Below are 17006 nucleotides of genomic sequence, written 5' to 3' on the forward strand. Positions count from 1 at the left end.
CTTGGTCTTCGCTGCCTCGAGATCGGTAATCGTCCGTGGGTGCATGCAGCAAACCAATTTGCTCCTCAGACTTGTGCATATTCGATTTAGACATCTCTTTCATGCCGAAGCTTTGGTTGCGGCCCATCGCGGTTAGCTTCCAAGACCACTCATCAAGTCCCTGCCTGTATTACCGAAGCGTGGTTCAGGGTGTATGTAGTAGTAATTTCGCTGTTTGGTGTTTGGCGATTTCTGTGTCAAGCACCCCGTCGTCCCTGCGTCGGATCTGATCGTTGTAACGTGCCATCTCGTTCAGGGAGCCTCTGAAGACGATCGCCACCATCAGCCAGCCGCTGCACGAGTCCAGAAGATTATCACGCTACGCCACCCCACCTGCAGTGTCACTGGTGTCAGGTGTGGCCATACCTTGGATCTGCGGGTCGTACCAGGTTTGCCGAGTTCGTGTCCAATCAGCCCCGCACGTTCATCTCTCAAAGCTATCTAAAGCTTGTCGACCTTCCTAAAAAGCTTATCCTCCCGCATCGATATGCGAAGTACTCTCCCTAAGAGTGCGCACATGTGCGCTGCGAAGAATGCCATTGGTGGGGATGTGACGGCTACACTGCAGGTCGTCCCAATGATGTCCAGACCCTTAGGCACTACCTAGCGGAAGCGGCGCCTCATGACCCTGGCAGATGGGATGAAAAGCCCTGAGGGAAGATCTCATGTGTGCCTGCTTCTGTCGTTCCATCCGGCGTTTCTCCATTGTCTTGACGTTCCTTGGTAAGGAGATATTTTGGTAGAAAGAGCCGAAAGGGCATGCTAACCAAAACAACAGATTTGTATAGCCATCATGATTACTCCACTCGTTTCGTCTCTAGCACTGCTAGCAATCTTGAACCCCGTACAAGCCCAAAGCACATTTCCAGGGAAAGCCTTCGACCGTATAGCCATAATATGGCTCGAGAATACCGACTACGACCTCGCAGCAGGAGACCCAAATCTAGCATGGCTCGCAAAGAAAGGCATCAGCCTCACGAATTACTTTGCAGTAACGCATCCTTCTATGCCGAACTACGCAGCTGCCATTTCAGGCGACTACTACGGCATCAACCACGACGACATGGTCGCGATTCCCTCCAACGTATCCACCTTGGTAGACCTACTGGAAGACAAAGGTGTTAGCTGGGGCGAGTACCAAGAAGACATGCCATCCGTAGGCTTCCAGGGAAAATCATACACGAACCCCAAAACCGGAGCGAACATGTATGTCCGCAAGCACAACCCAGCTGTGCTGTACGACTCAGTTGCGCAAAAGACGGAGAGGCTGGCAAAGACAAAACCTTTGACCATGTTCAAAGAAGATATGGACAAGAACCAGTTGCCGCAGTGGATGTTCATAACGCCAAACATGACTAGCGACGGTGCGTACCCAACCCAAGACATCCTGTGCATTCCCGTAGAAACATACTCACGCCCACAGGCCACGACTCCACCGTAACAGTAGCAGGCACCTGGACGCGCAACTTCCTCGAACCCCTCCTGACCAACAAGAACTTCATGAACAACACCCTCGTCATGGTAACCTTCGACGAGAACCATTCCTACGGGCAGCAAAACCGCGTCGTGGCCATACTGCTGGGCGATGCCGTGCCCGCCAGCTTAGTCGGCACCACAGACAACACATACTACAACCACTACAGCGAGATCGCCACTGTACAAGCAAACTGGGGCTTGCGTACGCTCGGCCGCTGGGACGTGGGCGCAAACGTGTTCAAGTTTGTAGCGGAAAAGACGGGGGATGCGGTGCGAGCTTGGTCGGGCAAAGTTCCGTTGAGCAATATGTATTTCAATGCGTCGTATGCGGGCAAGTTGAGCAACAAGAACAAGTCGGTTCCTTGGCCTGTGCCTAACACGGATGCGGTGTATGCGGGGAGGGCTGTGTTGCCGGCTATTGCGGATACGTGGGGGAAGGAGCTTGGGCAGTCTGCGTATACGACTGCGTTGGAGATTCCGGATGGCATGCATCCGGAGGCTGAGTTCAAGTAGACGCGCTCATGACTAGAAATTTGAAGATCATCGCTTACATAGAGCAAGAAGCACCAATGAGTACTGAGCTATCGATTGATGGTACGCTTTGCAGTCACACTTGTAGTTGAAGCGTGACTGCAAAGCATACGATCAATCGATAGCTCATTACTCATTGGTATCGACTGATCCAACATACATTATCCCTAGACTGGGCCATGCCCGCTGTATATATCGCTGTCAACTAAACTGCCCATTGTCTGCGCGACGCCTTCTTTGCCTCCTCCATACTCTTGGCATCGCGTCGCAACACAGCACCCACAACCTGTATCCTACCCACGTCTGCATAGGCGCCCTTCCCAATTTCCTCTGGCCATATATCGGGGTGCAGGATCGTGTACTCTGCAAGATCCGCGCCGTCTACTTGTTGCAGCTTCTCCAAGAAGATGTCATGGCCAGGATTAGCCGTCGGCATCGCGACACCTGTATAGACGACGATAACACCAGTTGACGACAAGATTTTCATGCCTTCTTCCACGATGCGTATGGAGAGGTCGAGACCGAAGCCAGCGCCGCCGTCTGCGTATATGGGTAGATCCTCACCGTCTGTACTAGATGCGATATATGGCGGGTTGCTGACGAGCAGATCCACACCATGGCGCTTCAGATCTTCGGGCACGGTCGCGAAAAGGTTCGACTCAGTAAAGCCCACCTTGACGTCCGCCAGCTGTGCATTGACCTCAGCCAGACTCAGCGCACGCGGATTCAGATCCAGCCCCAGCGTCTTTGCCTGCGGGTATGTCCTCGCCATATGTATCGCGCCTGCGCCGGCCCCGCAGCAGACGTCTATGATGCTGTTGGGTGCGTGTAGAAGGTGTCGGGATATGGTTTGGAGGAAGCCGACAAAGAAGTACGTGTCGGGGCCGCAGAAGACGGAATCGGACGATGCTGGGAAAGAAGAATGGATGTAGTAAAGCGAGGAGACATCAGGATCGCGACTCGGGAGGTTGGGAAGGTACAGGTTGGATACGCGGATTGTGGAGCGGTAGCTTTGGTCGTCATTCTGTGTGATCACACCGGCTTTGTGGAGGCTTTCGAATATGTCGTCGGGTATTATCGATCGGAGTGCTTCTCTGTGATGTTGTTAGCATTGAGATATGTACATAAGCTCTTCCGTAGACGACAAACAGTGAACTGTATGACCTACCTAGTACATGACAAGTTCCACCCAAAGAAGTCGTACGCGTTCTGCGCATCTTCCGTCGCGACATTCGAGCGTCTTTTCTCCACTACCCTTCCCTGTGTCTCTGGCGATGGACAAACAAAGACATATTTCTGCTTGGCTAGATGTTTAGTCAGGGCCTGGTAGGCGATGGTAGTTTCCGACATGGTTGGAGGAGTGCTACACGTTTGTCTCCGCGGGCGGCTTCATGGCGTAACGCCTCTGTGACACAGCCAATATGTCCAAGTGTCAGTGCACATGGTACCAAGAGTTACCTGCGCCGCGGAGCAGAAGCAGGTGTCAGTGTGACGTTGTTGTTAGTAATGAAGGCTGCGTGAAAGCGTTCGTGGATGTCGTGATCTGGCCTGATCTGCGCAGACAGGAGCTGTTCCAGACGCGCAAGACCGGCTATATGCAAGGAATCATTGCCTTTGCCTGTCGCTTGTCGCATCGCTTGCAGTTAATGGACAGGATGAGGTCGCAGAGGCGTTAGCTCCCACGCGGACGGATCGCGCGGTTTGTGGGGTGCGCTTGGCCTAGCTGCAAGCAGTTTAGTGCCAGATGTCGTCACGGATCGATTTCCCGGCGATGACATTGACATCACAAAAGAGACCTCTGCGTGGTGTTCATCGTCAGCATGATCTGCTGTGCGTGTTTGCCTGGGGGCGCATGCTTCGCCACAGCTGCGCTAAGAGTACACAAAACCCATGTACTACTCCATAGCCGGAAGAATGGATTACTATTCACATCAAACCCACGACAGCACATTGCAAAACTCCACCCATAATGTATATTCTACAGACCACCACAGCAGTGCTTATCGCATTTCTTGCAGTCATCGCCTACAGTGAGGTTAGGAATCGTCTTGCGAAAGGACGATCAAGAAGAAAGGACCTTGAAACCCCAGGCAGCCCAACCATACCCGCCACCAACGATGTCAAACCACCAGTGCATGACGGCAATTTGGAGAAGTCGTCTATCCTTCAGACCACCCGTCCATGTGATTCAGAATTGGAAAGACACAAGCAGCTTTACTACAAACTCCATCATCTCGAACACCACCCCGAGATCCTACCAGAGTGTCGCGAGCTGCTCCTTGGCCTCCACTCCTCGACAATCGCCGACGCAGTCAAGGAATGTAACAGCGGGATCTTAACCGTCGAACAATTCTCACGCGAGGGCTTAGATGCATTTCTCAAAGCCAAGGACATCGACGTCACCAATCGCTGGGAAGAGTACCTCACGCGTCGCAGAGCCGGTGGGTCCCGCGAGATGTTCAGTGACAAGGAGGAAGCGAAGTGGTGGCTCAAGCAGGCAGCACCAGTCAAGTACGTCGATGGCGCATGGCTCGGACACATCAACAAGATTACCACGCCCTTCAAGCACCGTCAAATCACCAAGAATGCCTGGCAGGTCATGTCCGAAGAACTTGGGGACGGCGATCTCGCAAAGAATCATGTCCATGTGTATCGGGAACTGATGGAGGACATCGAAGCTGGGCTTCCCGCTGCCGATTCGGAAGACTTTATTCATCCCCGTCACGATTTGACTGAAGCGCGCTGTTGGAAAGCTGCCATGGCTCAGCTCACCATCTCCTTGTTTCCCCATGACTTCCTTCCAGAGGCTTTGGGCTTCAACATGGCGTACGAGAGTCTGCCGCTCCACTTGTTGAAGACCGTCAAGGAACTTCGCGAACTTCGACTAAACCCCTACTACTTCGAGCTTCATATTTCCATCGATAACGCCGATTCGGGTCACGCTGCGATGGCCATGGCTGCAGTGACCAACTACATCGAATTGGTTGCAGAGCAAGAAGGAGAGGAGGCGGCGCGTATTGCGTGGAAACGCGTACAAGCTGGCTACATCCTCGCTGAGGGCTTGCCTACGACTCCGGAAAGTCCATCGCTCAAGGTCCAGGCCGAAGAGCCCATTCCTCATACGCAAACAGAGGCGACATTGATCGACGTCTTCGCTGCAAAGAGCTTCGTTGCTCATAAAATACACTGTAACAGTCGCCTGAAAATTGGCCGCCGTTCTTTGGTGGACTGGCTAGAGCCAAATGCTTTCAAGGACGCGCAGTGGCAGAGAGAGTTTCTACAAGATCTGAGTAACTGCAAACCTTGGGTCATAAAGGGCGACAGCGAAAAGAGCAGACTGGTCAAAGAGTTATCATGGGAGGGCAAGATGTTCGGAAGCTTTACCGAGAAAGAGGTGGAAGTCGTCAAAGCGTGGATCGACGAACTTGGCTCGCCCGTTCAGTCCCCGAAGTCGGATTCAGAAGTGTACTTTGACTTCACAGGACAATCCTCTAGTCCTCCGGTAGAATCCGTGACCCAGGACTTGAACATCCTCACCCACTACCCCGTCCTCGCGACGCCAGAACCAATTACTTCATTCGCGACATCCGACATCAGCAATCTGAGCATCGACGAATCCCCCATTCTTGATTTCAGCAACATCAATCTGACCAACCTCCTCCCACTATGGCTTACCTCACCCACTCTACTTGAAGCCCTACCCGCAGTTCCCGTCCGCGCAGCTGACACCTTCGGCTCCGCCATCGTACGCGTACTCCGCGCACAGACCGGATTCAGTTCGGAAGGCCCTGGTGTGGCCGGCATGGACGAAGTTCATCGGACCGATGACGGTCACGCTGTCGGTCTTGTAGAACTTGGCTTGCGTATGTGCCGGAGGGAAGGTCTGCAGGTACCGGCCAGCTTGAAAGAAGGTGTTGCTATGGGTGATGATGAGATTGTTGCGTTCTCCGAGTGGATGGTCTGGATGAGCATGCGATGGTTAACCTATCGAGACGTGCTAGTTGGTATGGCTTGGGCGTTTACCGAGATGCACGAAGCGCTGGCGAGATGTCAAGGAGACATTACATTTGTGGATGAAGAGAGTCGAAACGTACTGCAAGAGATCGCGGTCAGAGAGAGAAAAGGGCTCGATATCTGCAGAGAAGAAATCTTCCAAGACGTGAAGCGCAAAGAGGAGTTTAGCAGAGGTCTTTTCACAACAAGGCGAGCGATCAAATCATGTTTCACATAGCAACAGATGGAAGAAAATCATGTCTAGAACTAGGCATCTTACGATACCCATGAATTCATTTGTTCAAAAGGTGGCCCTCAGGGCTAAAGGAAAGAAGCGAAATCAACAGCCAGACTATATACAATTCTCCAGCTCAAAAATGTATGTACAATGAAAGACTTTTTAACAAGCCAAAGTAGTCGCCCTCTACTTCTTGAGGGTAAGGAGACCGGGCCTGTAGGGGAGACGGTCGTAGTCGCCACCGGAGTTGGGGTTGCGGCCCTGGTACAACAGCTGCAGGTTGCAAGGGTCGACAGTCATGGTCTCGTCGTTGGTGACCTTGACCAAGTCTCCGTGGGAGATGTCGTTGGTCCAGGTGGCACCGCTGTTGGCCTTGCCGGCGAAGGGGTTCTGCTCGGTAGCAGCGTTGGGGGTCCAGCTGCCGCCGAGGCTGGAGGCAGTGAAAGAGCGGAAGTAGCGGCCACCAGAGCCGACGGCCTCGACGATCATGAGGTACTTCTTGGAGGTTCCGCCCTTGACGGTGTAGACCTGGACAGCCTCGAAGAGGTTGTTCTGGGTGTCGCTCATGACGACGGTGGAGGCGGTGCCGAAGTTGCCGGGGAAGTTGCCCTGGGGCATGCTGGAGCGGTAGATCTTGCCGTTGTCACCGGCGAAGAACAGGTACATGTTGGTACCGTCACCGATCAGGGTCTGGTCAATGGGACCAGTGCTGGAGCCAGAGATGGTTCCAGAGAAGAGGGGCTTGGCCGCACTCCAGCCGTTGGCGTTGGTGGGGTCAGAGGAGGTCTTGTAGGAGAAGGCGGTAGGTCCCCACTGGTAGGCAATGACCCAGGTGCTCTTGGGCTTGAAGTAGAAGAGAGTGGGTGCGACGAGGCCCTGGTTCATGGCGTTCTGGGGAGCAGATGCGAGCTCGTTGAAGTTGGAGACGAGGCCGAAGTTCATGGAGCCGTACTTGGAGCCGGTGTCGTGGTTGGTGGCGTAGACGAGGTGCTTGCCGTTGACCATCTGGGTGGTGAAGTCCTTGAGGTTGGCCCATCCGGCCTTGGGCTGGGCAAGAGCGTTGGATGAAGTCCACTTGTAGCTGGTGGGAAGCTGGCAAGTCTGGGCCGAAGCAGTTGCGCCCAAGAAGGCGACTGCGACAGCGGGAAGGCTGAGGTCGGTAGGAGTGAAACGCATGGTTGCTGGTGTGTGGAGAGACTGTTGAGTGAGTGAATGAGAGACTTGATTGTGTGGTGAGGCCTTACAGACGGACAGCAACAGGATACTTATACCTCCAAGCCTGATGTCGGACCTACCAACCCACAACGTACACAGCCTGTCACATCGTCTCCACCAGCTCATTGTCTCGACCGATCACATTGGCCTCGGTCATAGCTCATCCCGGCGCTGGAAATTGATCTCCATACCGTGGGTCTGTTTACGGCGTAGTATATTGTTCCGTTGTTGTGGGTATATTAATGACATGGTGTTTCAAGGGAATTGGCGTACCTGCGCGGACACCAATTCTCCGTAATGCGGGGATTGCCCGGCAAAGGGATGCCATGCCGTGCAGAAGCCCGGTTGGGGAAGGCGCCAAGTCGTGGTGGGTAATGCTTGATTTCCATGCAGGCTTATGCGGCAACTAACGGTCTGATCGCTAGGGCTGAGGGCTCTATTTTGACGTCTTTCAGTCTCTGCGATTGGTAGCAACAGGACAATGCGACCATTTTGTTTCAATATTTAGACGCGACAGAGGGTGGACAGCTGTGTTGATTGCTGGAAACAAAATCTCGGCGGTATTCCCACAAATGTGAGTGGTAGTTAGCTTTGTGATACAGAAACTGCCACCGGGTGTTTACCAGAATCCACTAATCGCGCCACTCAAGGTTTAGTGCCCGCTGTGACCAGATGTCAAAACACCGTGAAACACCCGGTGGGCGGAATCTAGAAGCAGGTGCAGAAATGTCGGTGGCGCAACAATGCTGGTGGTGGTCAGGCCAGCGTTTGAACGATCACAGGCAGCTCAGACGGGATCTTAGCGAGGTTGGAGTTGTTGGCAATGCTTATGCTGCGCATTGATACCTATCTTCCTGACACTGACACCACTCCTACGTCAATGGATGTGGATCTTTGTTTCGTTTCAACTGCGCGTAGCACAGGGGAAGATAACGACCGCTTTTGCACCGCCCTGGAGTCGGTGAGTGATCTCGAAGCAGTTCATTCCGGTCGCGCATAGACCATGAGCCTACTGTAAGATTGTACGGAGTGCGTTCTAGATGGAGAGGACGTGGTCGCCGAGTAGACCTACCACCTACGCTACTGAGGCTCTTCCAAGATTCGTATGTAGACGAGGCGGTAGGGTCGGTAGTCCAGTCGACTCGTGGAATTTCTTTGCCCGTGGGTATGAACAGCGGTGGTGTGTGGCGCCACCGACAGTGCTGGCAGCCAAGTCACTTAGAACGTTGCCGAGGAATGGAAGCCGACCAGATGACCGACTCCATTTGGACTAGTAGTAGAAGTCGTAAGCTGAGCGCAAGGGTCGGCACGAGGACTAGGGTTGTATATTGAGCAAGTGAGCCCCTTACCGTGTTGACAGTTATGGGGACTTCTTGCGACAGCATCTCTGCGCTGGAAATCTTGACTGTGTGTTGACTGTATCTTAACACATAACTCGACGGATGTCATCGTACATTCGGAAGCACGGAGCCTATCTTATGGGTACCTCCGAATCCACTGTACCCCATACCAAGCCTGGAGGAGCCGTGTAGGAAGCTGGGCATCCCAAGACACTAGGCATCTCCCGTGGCTGCAGGAAACTTTCCCAAGACGGATTTTAGCATGGTTCCAGCGCTTAAATGCCCCGTGGGGAAGTAATATAGTTGTCGGCAGTCGCGTGGTTGTGACGGTTTGTGGCGTCTTGCCCAGAGACGGAATATTCAACGCCGCCTGTTGCTTCCATGCTGACACTACATTGTAGTGTGTAGGCTAACTTGACAAGTCTGTTGAGGCTTGTAAAGCAAACATCGAGATTAATTCTACGGTGCATTCTGTGTCCGTCGAGATGGCAAAATGTCCATATTGCCTGGGGTTTGTATGTACGGGATATAAGGACAAGGAATATTTAGCCGTTGTGAGTTTGCGCAGGGACAGCAATGAGCTGGTCGACTAGGAGAACTGCACATTCCGATCGAGACGTCGGATGTACAGTATATGCGAGAGGCGTGATCGAGATAAGGAAGGAGTGCGAGTTGTTGTCCGAGTTGTAGACGAAGCGAGTGCTGACTCAGCCACTTCCCTATTCGGAATGCGTACGCTGAGGAAGTAGCGAACTCAGCGCATCCTCGTTGCTCACTTCTGACGCTGCAAGCTGTCAATTTAAGACTCTTGCTTGTTCAGAATGGATGTCATGTTGTAATTGGCAAGGTCGTTGTATTATTAGCATATGTATAATGATATGGCATTACAGGCATCGCATACCCATCTATTTAGCCTCATCATGAGCCCCCCTCACTGAAGTTTGAAACTGCCGGTAACAATTACACTGTGTTGGAAGATGGCAGGATCGCAGAAGATCTTACTACCGCCTAAATCCTGCAGCCCCACCAGCAACGACGGAAAGTGCTTCTCTAGTACCCCAGCCTTGTTTCTGGATGAGTTGAGGCCCCTCAAACTCAGATGTCTGAGTACTGGCGATTTGGGAGAAATTGGAGTCTTTGTGAAGCCATACACGTCTTTATCCATGATCAAATGTGCCCAGGACTGTGAACGCAAGGTATTTCGGAAATGTAGGAGTCAGAGGGCCGTATACTACAAAGCTGTCAGTTGAAGAAGCGTGGTGGAAGTTGATATACGCACTGCCATATAACGCTCAATGTATATATCCACTCAGGCATCTTGCCCATGCCAGACGAACTCCCACACGCGCGTCTGCGCGACTCCGCTGAGTACCCCGCGCGTGTCCCGTGTGTCTCATCCGTGCCGTGAACGCCTCAAAGATAGACGCCATCGTCACCCTCAGGCGCCGGCGCATCGCCATTCCTCTGCTCTTCCGCCGCAGTGCCGTTTGTCGCCGGAGCCACACTGCCGTTCGTGACCGCACCATCAACCTTCTCCTCTTCGCGTGGCCTCCACGGCAGACCCCTCACGTCCTTGACCTCATTCTTGATCGCCTCCCTGCGCTCCTCAAACCGCTTCATGACTTGCTTGTTCTCCATCAGCGCCTCGTAGCAGTCGCGGTCGTCGTTCTCGCGCGCAAACTCTTCGAGCTGCTTGTTGCTCGATTCGAGGTGTGTGAGTTGGTTGGTGAGCTCGGAGTACTTGGCGTAGAGCGATTCGACGGATAGGTCTTCGAGGGCCTTGGAGAAGCGCGTGAAGGTTATGGGGGCGGCGTCGGCGGACATGTTGGGTGGTAGTCCGAGAGGAACGCGTGGTCTGAAGGTTTATTGGGTCCGCAGGCAGTAGCCGGGACGTCAGTTGGACTGTAAAGTCGGGGTGTATAAGGTTTGGTGGGTAAGGTTGCGGCGTAAGTCTGTGTGGAACATGACCGCATCTGGTGGGGCAAAAGAACGAAGCTACCCCGCCATACTGCTGAGCTGTTGCCTGAGCCCACTGGATCATCCACCGATCTTGTGAACGGGCGCCTAGAACCTGCTGGTGTTTGGCATGAGTATATAGTGTAATCATTTCTTGGAAACTGCATCAATCAGCAAAATAGCCGATTTGAAGGCACTTTGGCGTACGCTTGACCCATCCTACTCCTCAAGTAACGCTTACTAATCAAAATTTCAGGGAGTGGTTAACGCGCTGGCCTGCTAGTCCTTCACTGGAAAGTTAGCCAGTTCCTTCGGGAGCGTGTGTTCGAATCACACAGGTGTCGCAACAAACCAAATTTTTTGCACGTCTAGGGGACATTCCGCGAGGAGATCCTCTCTTTTTGCGTACAAGCTATCACTATAGCACCCAGGCAGCTCAAAGCCCAAAGATACACCTAAGAGTTGTCCAGCGTTAAGAAGTACGTTTTTGCACCTCCCGTAAACATAGGATATACCAGCCTGCCGCTAATATACATAATTCGGTCTCTCAAGGCGTGTGTGCTACGTAGAATATGATACGTGTCTATTGCTTTGATACATACATCCACTATCTTCCAGGATTCATACCAGGCATCAGATCCGGCTTATCGAGCACCATACCCCGGAGCAAGACCAACTGCCTCAACCCCTCCCAATCGTCTCCCTCTTCATCACCCCGTCTCCACACTTCCTTGAAACCCCATGCGCATGCAATACGATCCAACGCCGCCCGCTCATCTTCCCTTATGTATCGATCCAGCAGCGGTACACCAGGCCGCCAGACCACTCGGTCGTGGTGATCGTTGTATGTTGTAAGGGCGACGAACCCGAGCGTGCCGGTGCACAAGACATACGTGCTCATGCCCATGAAGGCGTAGAGCTTGAAGGTCCATGGATCGATGAAGCCACTGTAGACGGAGAGCTCTTGGGCGATCATGTAGAGAGCGAGTGGCGTGAGGCCGACGAGTACCCCCGGTAAGCCCATCTTTGTGAGTATGCGATGCCGCCGCCATGCAGGAGCGCGGTAGGTGTGGTCGACGACATCGAGGGCCAGTGCTAGGTCTTTCGCGTCGATGGCGGCCGTGAGCGCTTCGTCAGCGAGATCAGCTGGAATGACTTGCTTTGCGGACTTGGGCGAGGGCTTGGAGAACTTGGGTGGTGACGAGCCTTCCACTGGGACTGGTTTGTTGGCGTAGAGGTAAAGTGCCTCGGGAATGGTCTTTGGCCGGGCGAGTAGTCGCTGCAGGTGGATGTATATCGCGAGGACGTTCGGTGATAGGAAGACTTTCTCGTGCTTTAGGAGATGCTCGGCGAGCTTCGAAAGATACGATGGCGAGGGCAGGGCATCCAGTCCCAGCATTTTCGAGCTCTTTCTCTTCGCCGTCTCCGCCCTCTCGTCCCCATCCAGTCCAGAGAGTATGGCGCCCGCTGAGCTCTGCCTTATTGCCGCCTTCTGTAGTTGAGGCTGGCGTGCGCGTATGGCGATGGCTTCTTGCGCAATACTGTCCAGTCCTTCAAACGCCTCCATTATAACGTGCTCCTTCTCGACCTTGGGTGAATTGAATATTTCCTGTATTCGGGCCTCCACCTGGGCAAGGTGGCTCTTCAACGCCGCAATTCTGTCGGATGTGTGTAGGCCGCCATCGTCGCGTGCGTCAATCGCTGCTGCCGTCCGAGGTGTTGTCGCGATGCTTCGTAATGATATACGGGGTGTCAGAGTCGTGGTTCGCGCGTTTTGCCGCCGTATCGAGGGTGTTCGGAGGGAGGATGCGGAGAGGAATGCGCGGCGGCTTGCAGGCTTCTGCAGTATGTAGTCACACAACTGACATACTGGCCGCGACTGTGCGCGCATTGGCAGATTGCCAGGCTTCATGGCGCTGGTGGCGGTATCGTGGGATGCGATCACCAAGTCGTCTGCCGGGCACGTTGCCTAGGTGTTTGGGTGGGAAGTGATTTAAGTTGCTTATCGATAGGACCGCGACTGGAGGTTGGACACTCGAGTCCTAGCAGTATCACGTAGCCTCCACGCTTGATTGGCAGCTGCAAGCAACTTCACTTTATTAGAAATAACTATCTCAAGGGTTGATCCGCTGTCCTGAACGCGGAACGAGCCAGGGTAACACGGGGCGTCGAGACGATGCAACGTCCACCTGTACCCGAGGCCTACAGCTATTATCCAGAGCTCCGGTCACGATAGGCGACATCCAGGGACGTGTACGAATGAAAAGGGAGCCTTGTACCCTTGCAGTCGATATTTACTGCGGATGAACGCCTTTTGATGAGTCACCCGCAGGTGTGGCTAACGAATTGTACCTCGCCTCGTAACGACTGCCCTTGCCTCTACATCATCTGCGCAACGACCTCACCAACGTCTGTGGGTCTACGGTTCGTTATAATCCAGACGCGCCAACAATGTATCAGCAATTCGAGCAAGCACGAGAGTGCGCTGAACGCGATCTAAAGCAGTAAGTGTTGCGACAGCCGTCAGCTTCCAAAGTTAATTACAGCCATAGAGCCAGCCTCAACTGTAAGGTCCACCTCCGGAATACCGCATCCGAAGATACCGTGGATGAGAGACTGCGTCGCTATGACCACTTGATAGATGTTCTACATGCAGCAATTATTCGCTACACGAACGCTGCAAACATGGACGTCGTCGCAGGTGTTTTGAACTTACCGCGAGAGCTGCGGGATAACATCTACATGCAGTTATGGCAACCTGACGAGAAACACGATCCGACTCGCAGTGTAATCTGTTGGTGGGAACTGTTCCATGAGCCTTGGTTCAGCGTAGACCACGATCCCGACACACCAGCAGGGTTATCAATGCTGTACATGAACCTTCGTCCACCTCACTTCATCGACAAGACTTTCGTAGGCCCTGTGTTCGCTAAAGAGGCCCTCAAGCTATTCCAAGATATCGTCGGCAAAGACTTGCGCCCAATTGACGACAAGGATCCCGTAGCTGAATGCCTATTGCTCGACACTTCCGTGGCGGACTTTGTGAGGAGAGACGCATTTGGTGTTGGATTTACCATGGAAGAGTTGGCAAGGAATTTGGATCTGCGTGTGACCTTCCAGTGTGACGCGCTGACTGACAGCGAATTCTCCGAGATTCAAGAGAGCAAGACACACGATCAAGGCTCGCGCACGGCGGATGCAACGGCTTATACACAAGAAGACTATCTTTCAGAGATTAATGACGGCGTCACGGCTTTGCTGGACATTTCACATACTGAACGTGTTACTACTCACAACGAACACCGTCGCCATATGCAGACCCGAGCTAGAGTTGTTACCTTGGCTATAAGACAAGAAGAAGACATGGGCCCGGGCTGGGATCATGATTCGCTGTTCCTGAAACTTGTCGCTCGCACCTACCATGGGCTGAGAGCGAAAGGCTTCGTAGTCAAAGTCGAGTATCATAGCGAAGAGGTCGATCTCAAGGTATTGTTTGAGGATGACGTCTGGACATGGACGGAGGATGAATGGGAAATCAACCTCTTTAGAAAGAACATGATATCATACGCACAAACGTCCGGAAATTCACCCCAGAGGTACGTTTGGGCACAACTCAGGGCCCATCTGTTTCGACCCCCAGAGCAAGACGATCTCACCGCATGATTGTATGACTGCGTGCGATGAATATAGATGCATCAGGCGTGCATCAAATGCTCGAGATAGACTTGGAAAAGGGCCATCTCGCAGGTCTGACATACGCCTGGCCAGCCAACAATGGACCTGCCACGTTGATCCCGACGCATGTCGGGTATCTTTGATTCAGTTCGTCAGCTATTCGGCTTGGACGGCGAGTCTGAATCCTTTCCCGGCTCCTGGATTTCGCCCGACAAATTTCCACTCCCGCTCCTACTACCGCCGTCAACCTCGCTGCTCACACTGTCCCTACTATCTCCAAACGTCGCGGCAAACTGCACGAGCATATGACCATGCTTCACACTATCAACAATCTCTCTTGGATCCACACCAGCTCTGATTCTCGCCAGGATCTCACTCGCCTCCTCATCCGGCAGCGTCTTGAGCAACTCGAACAACTTCTCCAGGTCTTGATGTTTACGTTTCGATTGAGTATTCTCCGTTTCCGTGTACTGGCAGAGAGAGTCGCGGGACGTGCATTCACTGCAACTGGGTCGGTCGCCGTTACACTAGGAGTTCAAAAGATCAGAAGGCTACTTTGCCGATGATGCTTTATATACATGCAATGTACTTGGTCGGTTGGTACCTTGGTTTTACGACTTCTGCAGGCTGCACAAGCTAGAGAGACGCGAGCTCGCTTCGGTTGCGATGGTGGAGCCTCGACTCTCGGTGAGGCTGCAGGGAGGAGAGGGCGTAGAGGGCGTGCCGCAGCACTGTCGCCGGAAATAGCTGGACTGGTCTGTTGCGGTTGCATTACGCACGAGACGGCGCCTAACAGGGGTTGCTTCCTTCTTCTGCTTAGCAGAAATCTGCAAGCAATCTGCCAATCCAAAGGAAGGGGAGGCTTCAAGACAGATTCCTACGCGTGCATAGGGAAGAGAGGATAGCATACAAACAGTCGGGGGCAAAAAAGGTGCGAAGAATTGAGAAGTGAAAGGGAACCGGAGAGTGCACAGAAAGGCACAAACCAGTTCAAAGGAACATTCGGAAATTGGATTGACTGTACTTGTACAACTAAAGCCGACTTGGTTTTATCAGAAAACAATACGACTCACCCTCGCAAAACATCAATATTACCCACTCGCTCCGCCCGCTTGCGGACCAAACGTCTTCTCGATTCGAATTCCTCAATCTTGCCACAGCTCTTGCGATCCCTCACGGATATGTAAGAAGGTCGCTAACCACGCTATCCGCCGATGGCGTGGCCTGTAGCGTTGCCTTTCGCCACCGGGTCTTGGACCCTGCATACGCATTGTTGCAGATGAACTAAACCCGAAGAGTTTACCATGTGGTTTTTCACTTCTTGGTCGCCCCAAATGCGATTGTTGGGATGGGGTTGTTCCTGGTTATGGGTTTTTCGGCACTGTTAGCTGGTAGTTTGGCATGTGGGAAATGCGGTCCGTGGAAATGGGTCGCGGTTGATTTGCCCGATGTCAGTTGTATTGGCCGGTAGGTGTGGGTGCGTGTGCCGCAGTGGGGTTTCGAACTACCAGGTACTGCGACTACTACTCATGGTGTTGTGGTATATCGCCGATTGTAAGTAATCTTTGCGACCTTCTGGTACTGGCGAGGGTGTGTTGGCGCTGATGCTAGGTTATAAGCGCCGGTTATAGGCATTTGCTCCTGCCTCGCACTGCCTAGTCATAGCATGAGTTTTCATGGGACTTGAGACACTACACCTATATCCGCAGTTCGTTCTAGCTTTCTGCTAGACTAATCTTACACCCTTCTCGGATGACAGGCTTGGTTCGGATCGGAAGCTGCTGATCTGCAAGACCGAAACCACAGCTCGCGAGATTTACCTACCTAGTCGTTGTTCCCGCAGCCAGTGACACAAACAACGAGAAGGATGCATGCACAATAGATTGAAACCGGTATCATCTAGACAAGAAGACTCCAAGCTGCAAGCGCCAACAATTCCAGATCCACTACAACAAAGTCTCCCACCAGCATAATCGTACCAGCAACACCCCTTTCAATCACCACCTGCATCATGCTATGCCCACCACATTGGCCACACCCACGGAATCCGAATCCGAACCAATCCCCTGCACCGATCCACACCCATCTCGAACAGGCAATCCAATTGCGTCAAAGAAAAAAAGGTGAACCCATCCCACACCGGCGAAATGTTCCGCGGAGCACCGCCCCAAATCGCGATCACCATCCTATTCCCAAGACCGCAGGCACACTACGCGAGGATGCAGCAATCGGTTCGGGAGACAGGTTGGGCCAATGAGAAGCTAAGATTGCGTCGGGACGACGCCCTAATGGAGCGCGGGAGTTCGTGCCGCTCTTCGCTCACAGACACATGGCGAGGGGAGCTAGGGCCAAGGTGGAGTTTGCAGAAAGTAGGCTGTGGGGACCTGTTGTGGCCTGTTTGTGGGCCGATGGTTGATGGGTTTCTCGATGTGTTTGCCTTCGTAGCGTGATGTCTGCGATGGCGAATGCTATGACTTGGACAGAGGCCGGCTTGGCTGCTTGACGAAGCTGGCCGCCTTGTCACGGTTGGGGTGGTACTGATT

General features: G+C 53.1%; 7 protein-coding genes across 7 annotated transcripts; 3 read left to right on the forward strand and 4 right to left on the reverse strand.

Moving 5' to 3' along the window:
• Positions 1–832: 832 nt before the first annotated feature.
• Positions 833–2028, forward strand: J4E93_007608 (uncharacterized protein; the record flags this gene model as incomplete). The annotated part of the gene is made up of 2 exons (XM_049345514.1): positions 833–1403; positions 1463–2028. The coding sequence occupies 2 exons, from the start codon at positions 833–835 to the stop codon at positions 2026–2028; spliced, it is 1137 nt and encodes a 378-aa protein (XP_049197041.1).
• Positions 2029–2251: 223 nt separating this feature from the next.
• On the reverse strand, positions 2252–3396 carry J4E93_007609 (uncharacterized protein; the record flags this gene model as incomplete). The annotated part of the gene is made up of 2 exons (XM_049345515.1): positions 2252–3140; positions 3215–3396. 2 exons carry the CDS (start codon positions 3394–3396, stop codon positions 2252–2254), a joined length of 1071 nt encoding a protein of 356 aa, XP_049197042.1.
• A 619-nt stretch (positions 3397–4015) lies between these two features.
• Positions 4016–6277, forward strand: J4E93_007610 (uncharacterized protein; the record flags this gene model as incomplete). Its single annotated transcript, XM_049345516.1, has 1 exon — positions 4016–6277. One exon carries the CDS (start codon positions 4016–4018, stop codon positions 6275–6277), a length of 2262 nt encoding a protein of 753 aa, XP_049197043.1.
• A 186-nt stretch (positions 6278–6463) lies between these two features.
• Positions 6464–7453, reverse strand: J4E93_007611 (uncharacterized protein; the record flags this gene model as incomplete). Its single annotated transcript, XM_049345517.1, has 1 exon — positions 6464–7453. The coding sequence occupies one exon, from the start codon at positions 7451–7453 to the stop codon at positions 6464–6466; it is 990 nt and encodes a 329-aa protein (XP_049197044.1).
• A 2792-nt stretch (positions 7454–10245) lies between these two features.
• J4E93_007612 (uncharacterized protein) lies at positions 10246–10656 on the reverse strand (the record flags this gene model as incomplete). The annotated part of the gene is made up of 1 exon (XM_049345518.1): positions 10246–10656. One exon carries the CDS (start codon positions 10654–10656, stop codon positions 10246–10248), a length of 411 nt encoding a protein of 136 aa, XP_049197045.1.
• A 739-nt stretch (positions 10657–11395) lies between these two features.
• Positions 11396–12700, reverse strand: J4E93_007613 (uncharacterized protein; the record flags this gene model as incomplete). Its single annotated transcript, XM_049345519.1, has 1 exon — positions 11396–12700. One exon carries the CDS (start codon positions 12698–12700, stop codon positions 11396–11398), a length of 1305 nt encoding a protein of 434 aa, XP_049197046.1.
• Positions 12701–13473: 773 nt separating this feature from the next.
• J4E93_007614 (uncharacterized protein) lies at positions 13474–14451 on the forward strand (the record flags this gene model as incomplete). The annotated part of the gene is made up of 1 exon (XM_049345520.1): positions 13474–14451. One exon carries the CDS (start codon positions 13474–13476, stop codon positions 14449–14451), a length of 978 nt encoding a protein of 325 aa, XP_049197047.1.
• Between the last annotated feature and the right edge of the window lie 2555 nt (positions 14452–17006).

This window comes from Alternaria ventricosa (assembly GCF_023758065.1).
Source record: "Alternaria ventricosa strain BMP 2768 chromosome Unknown scaffold_14, whole genome shotgun sequence".
Taxonomy (NCBI): Eukaryota; Fungi; Ascomycota; class Dothideomycetes; order Pleosporales; family Pleosporaceae; genus Alternaria; species Alternaria ventricosa.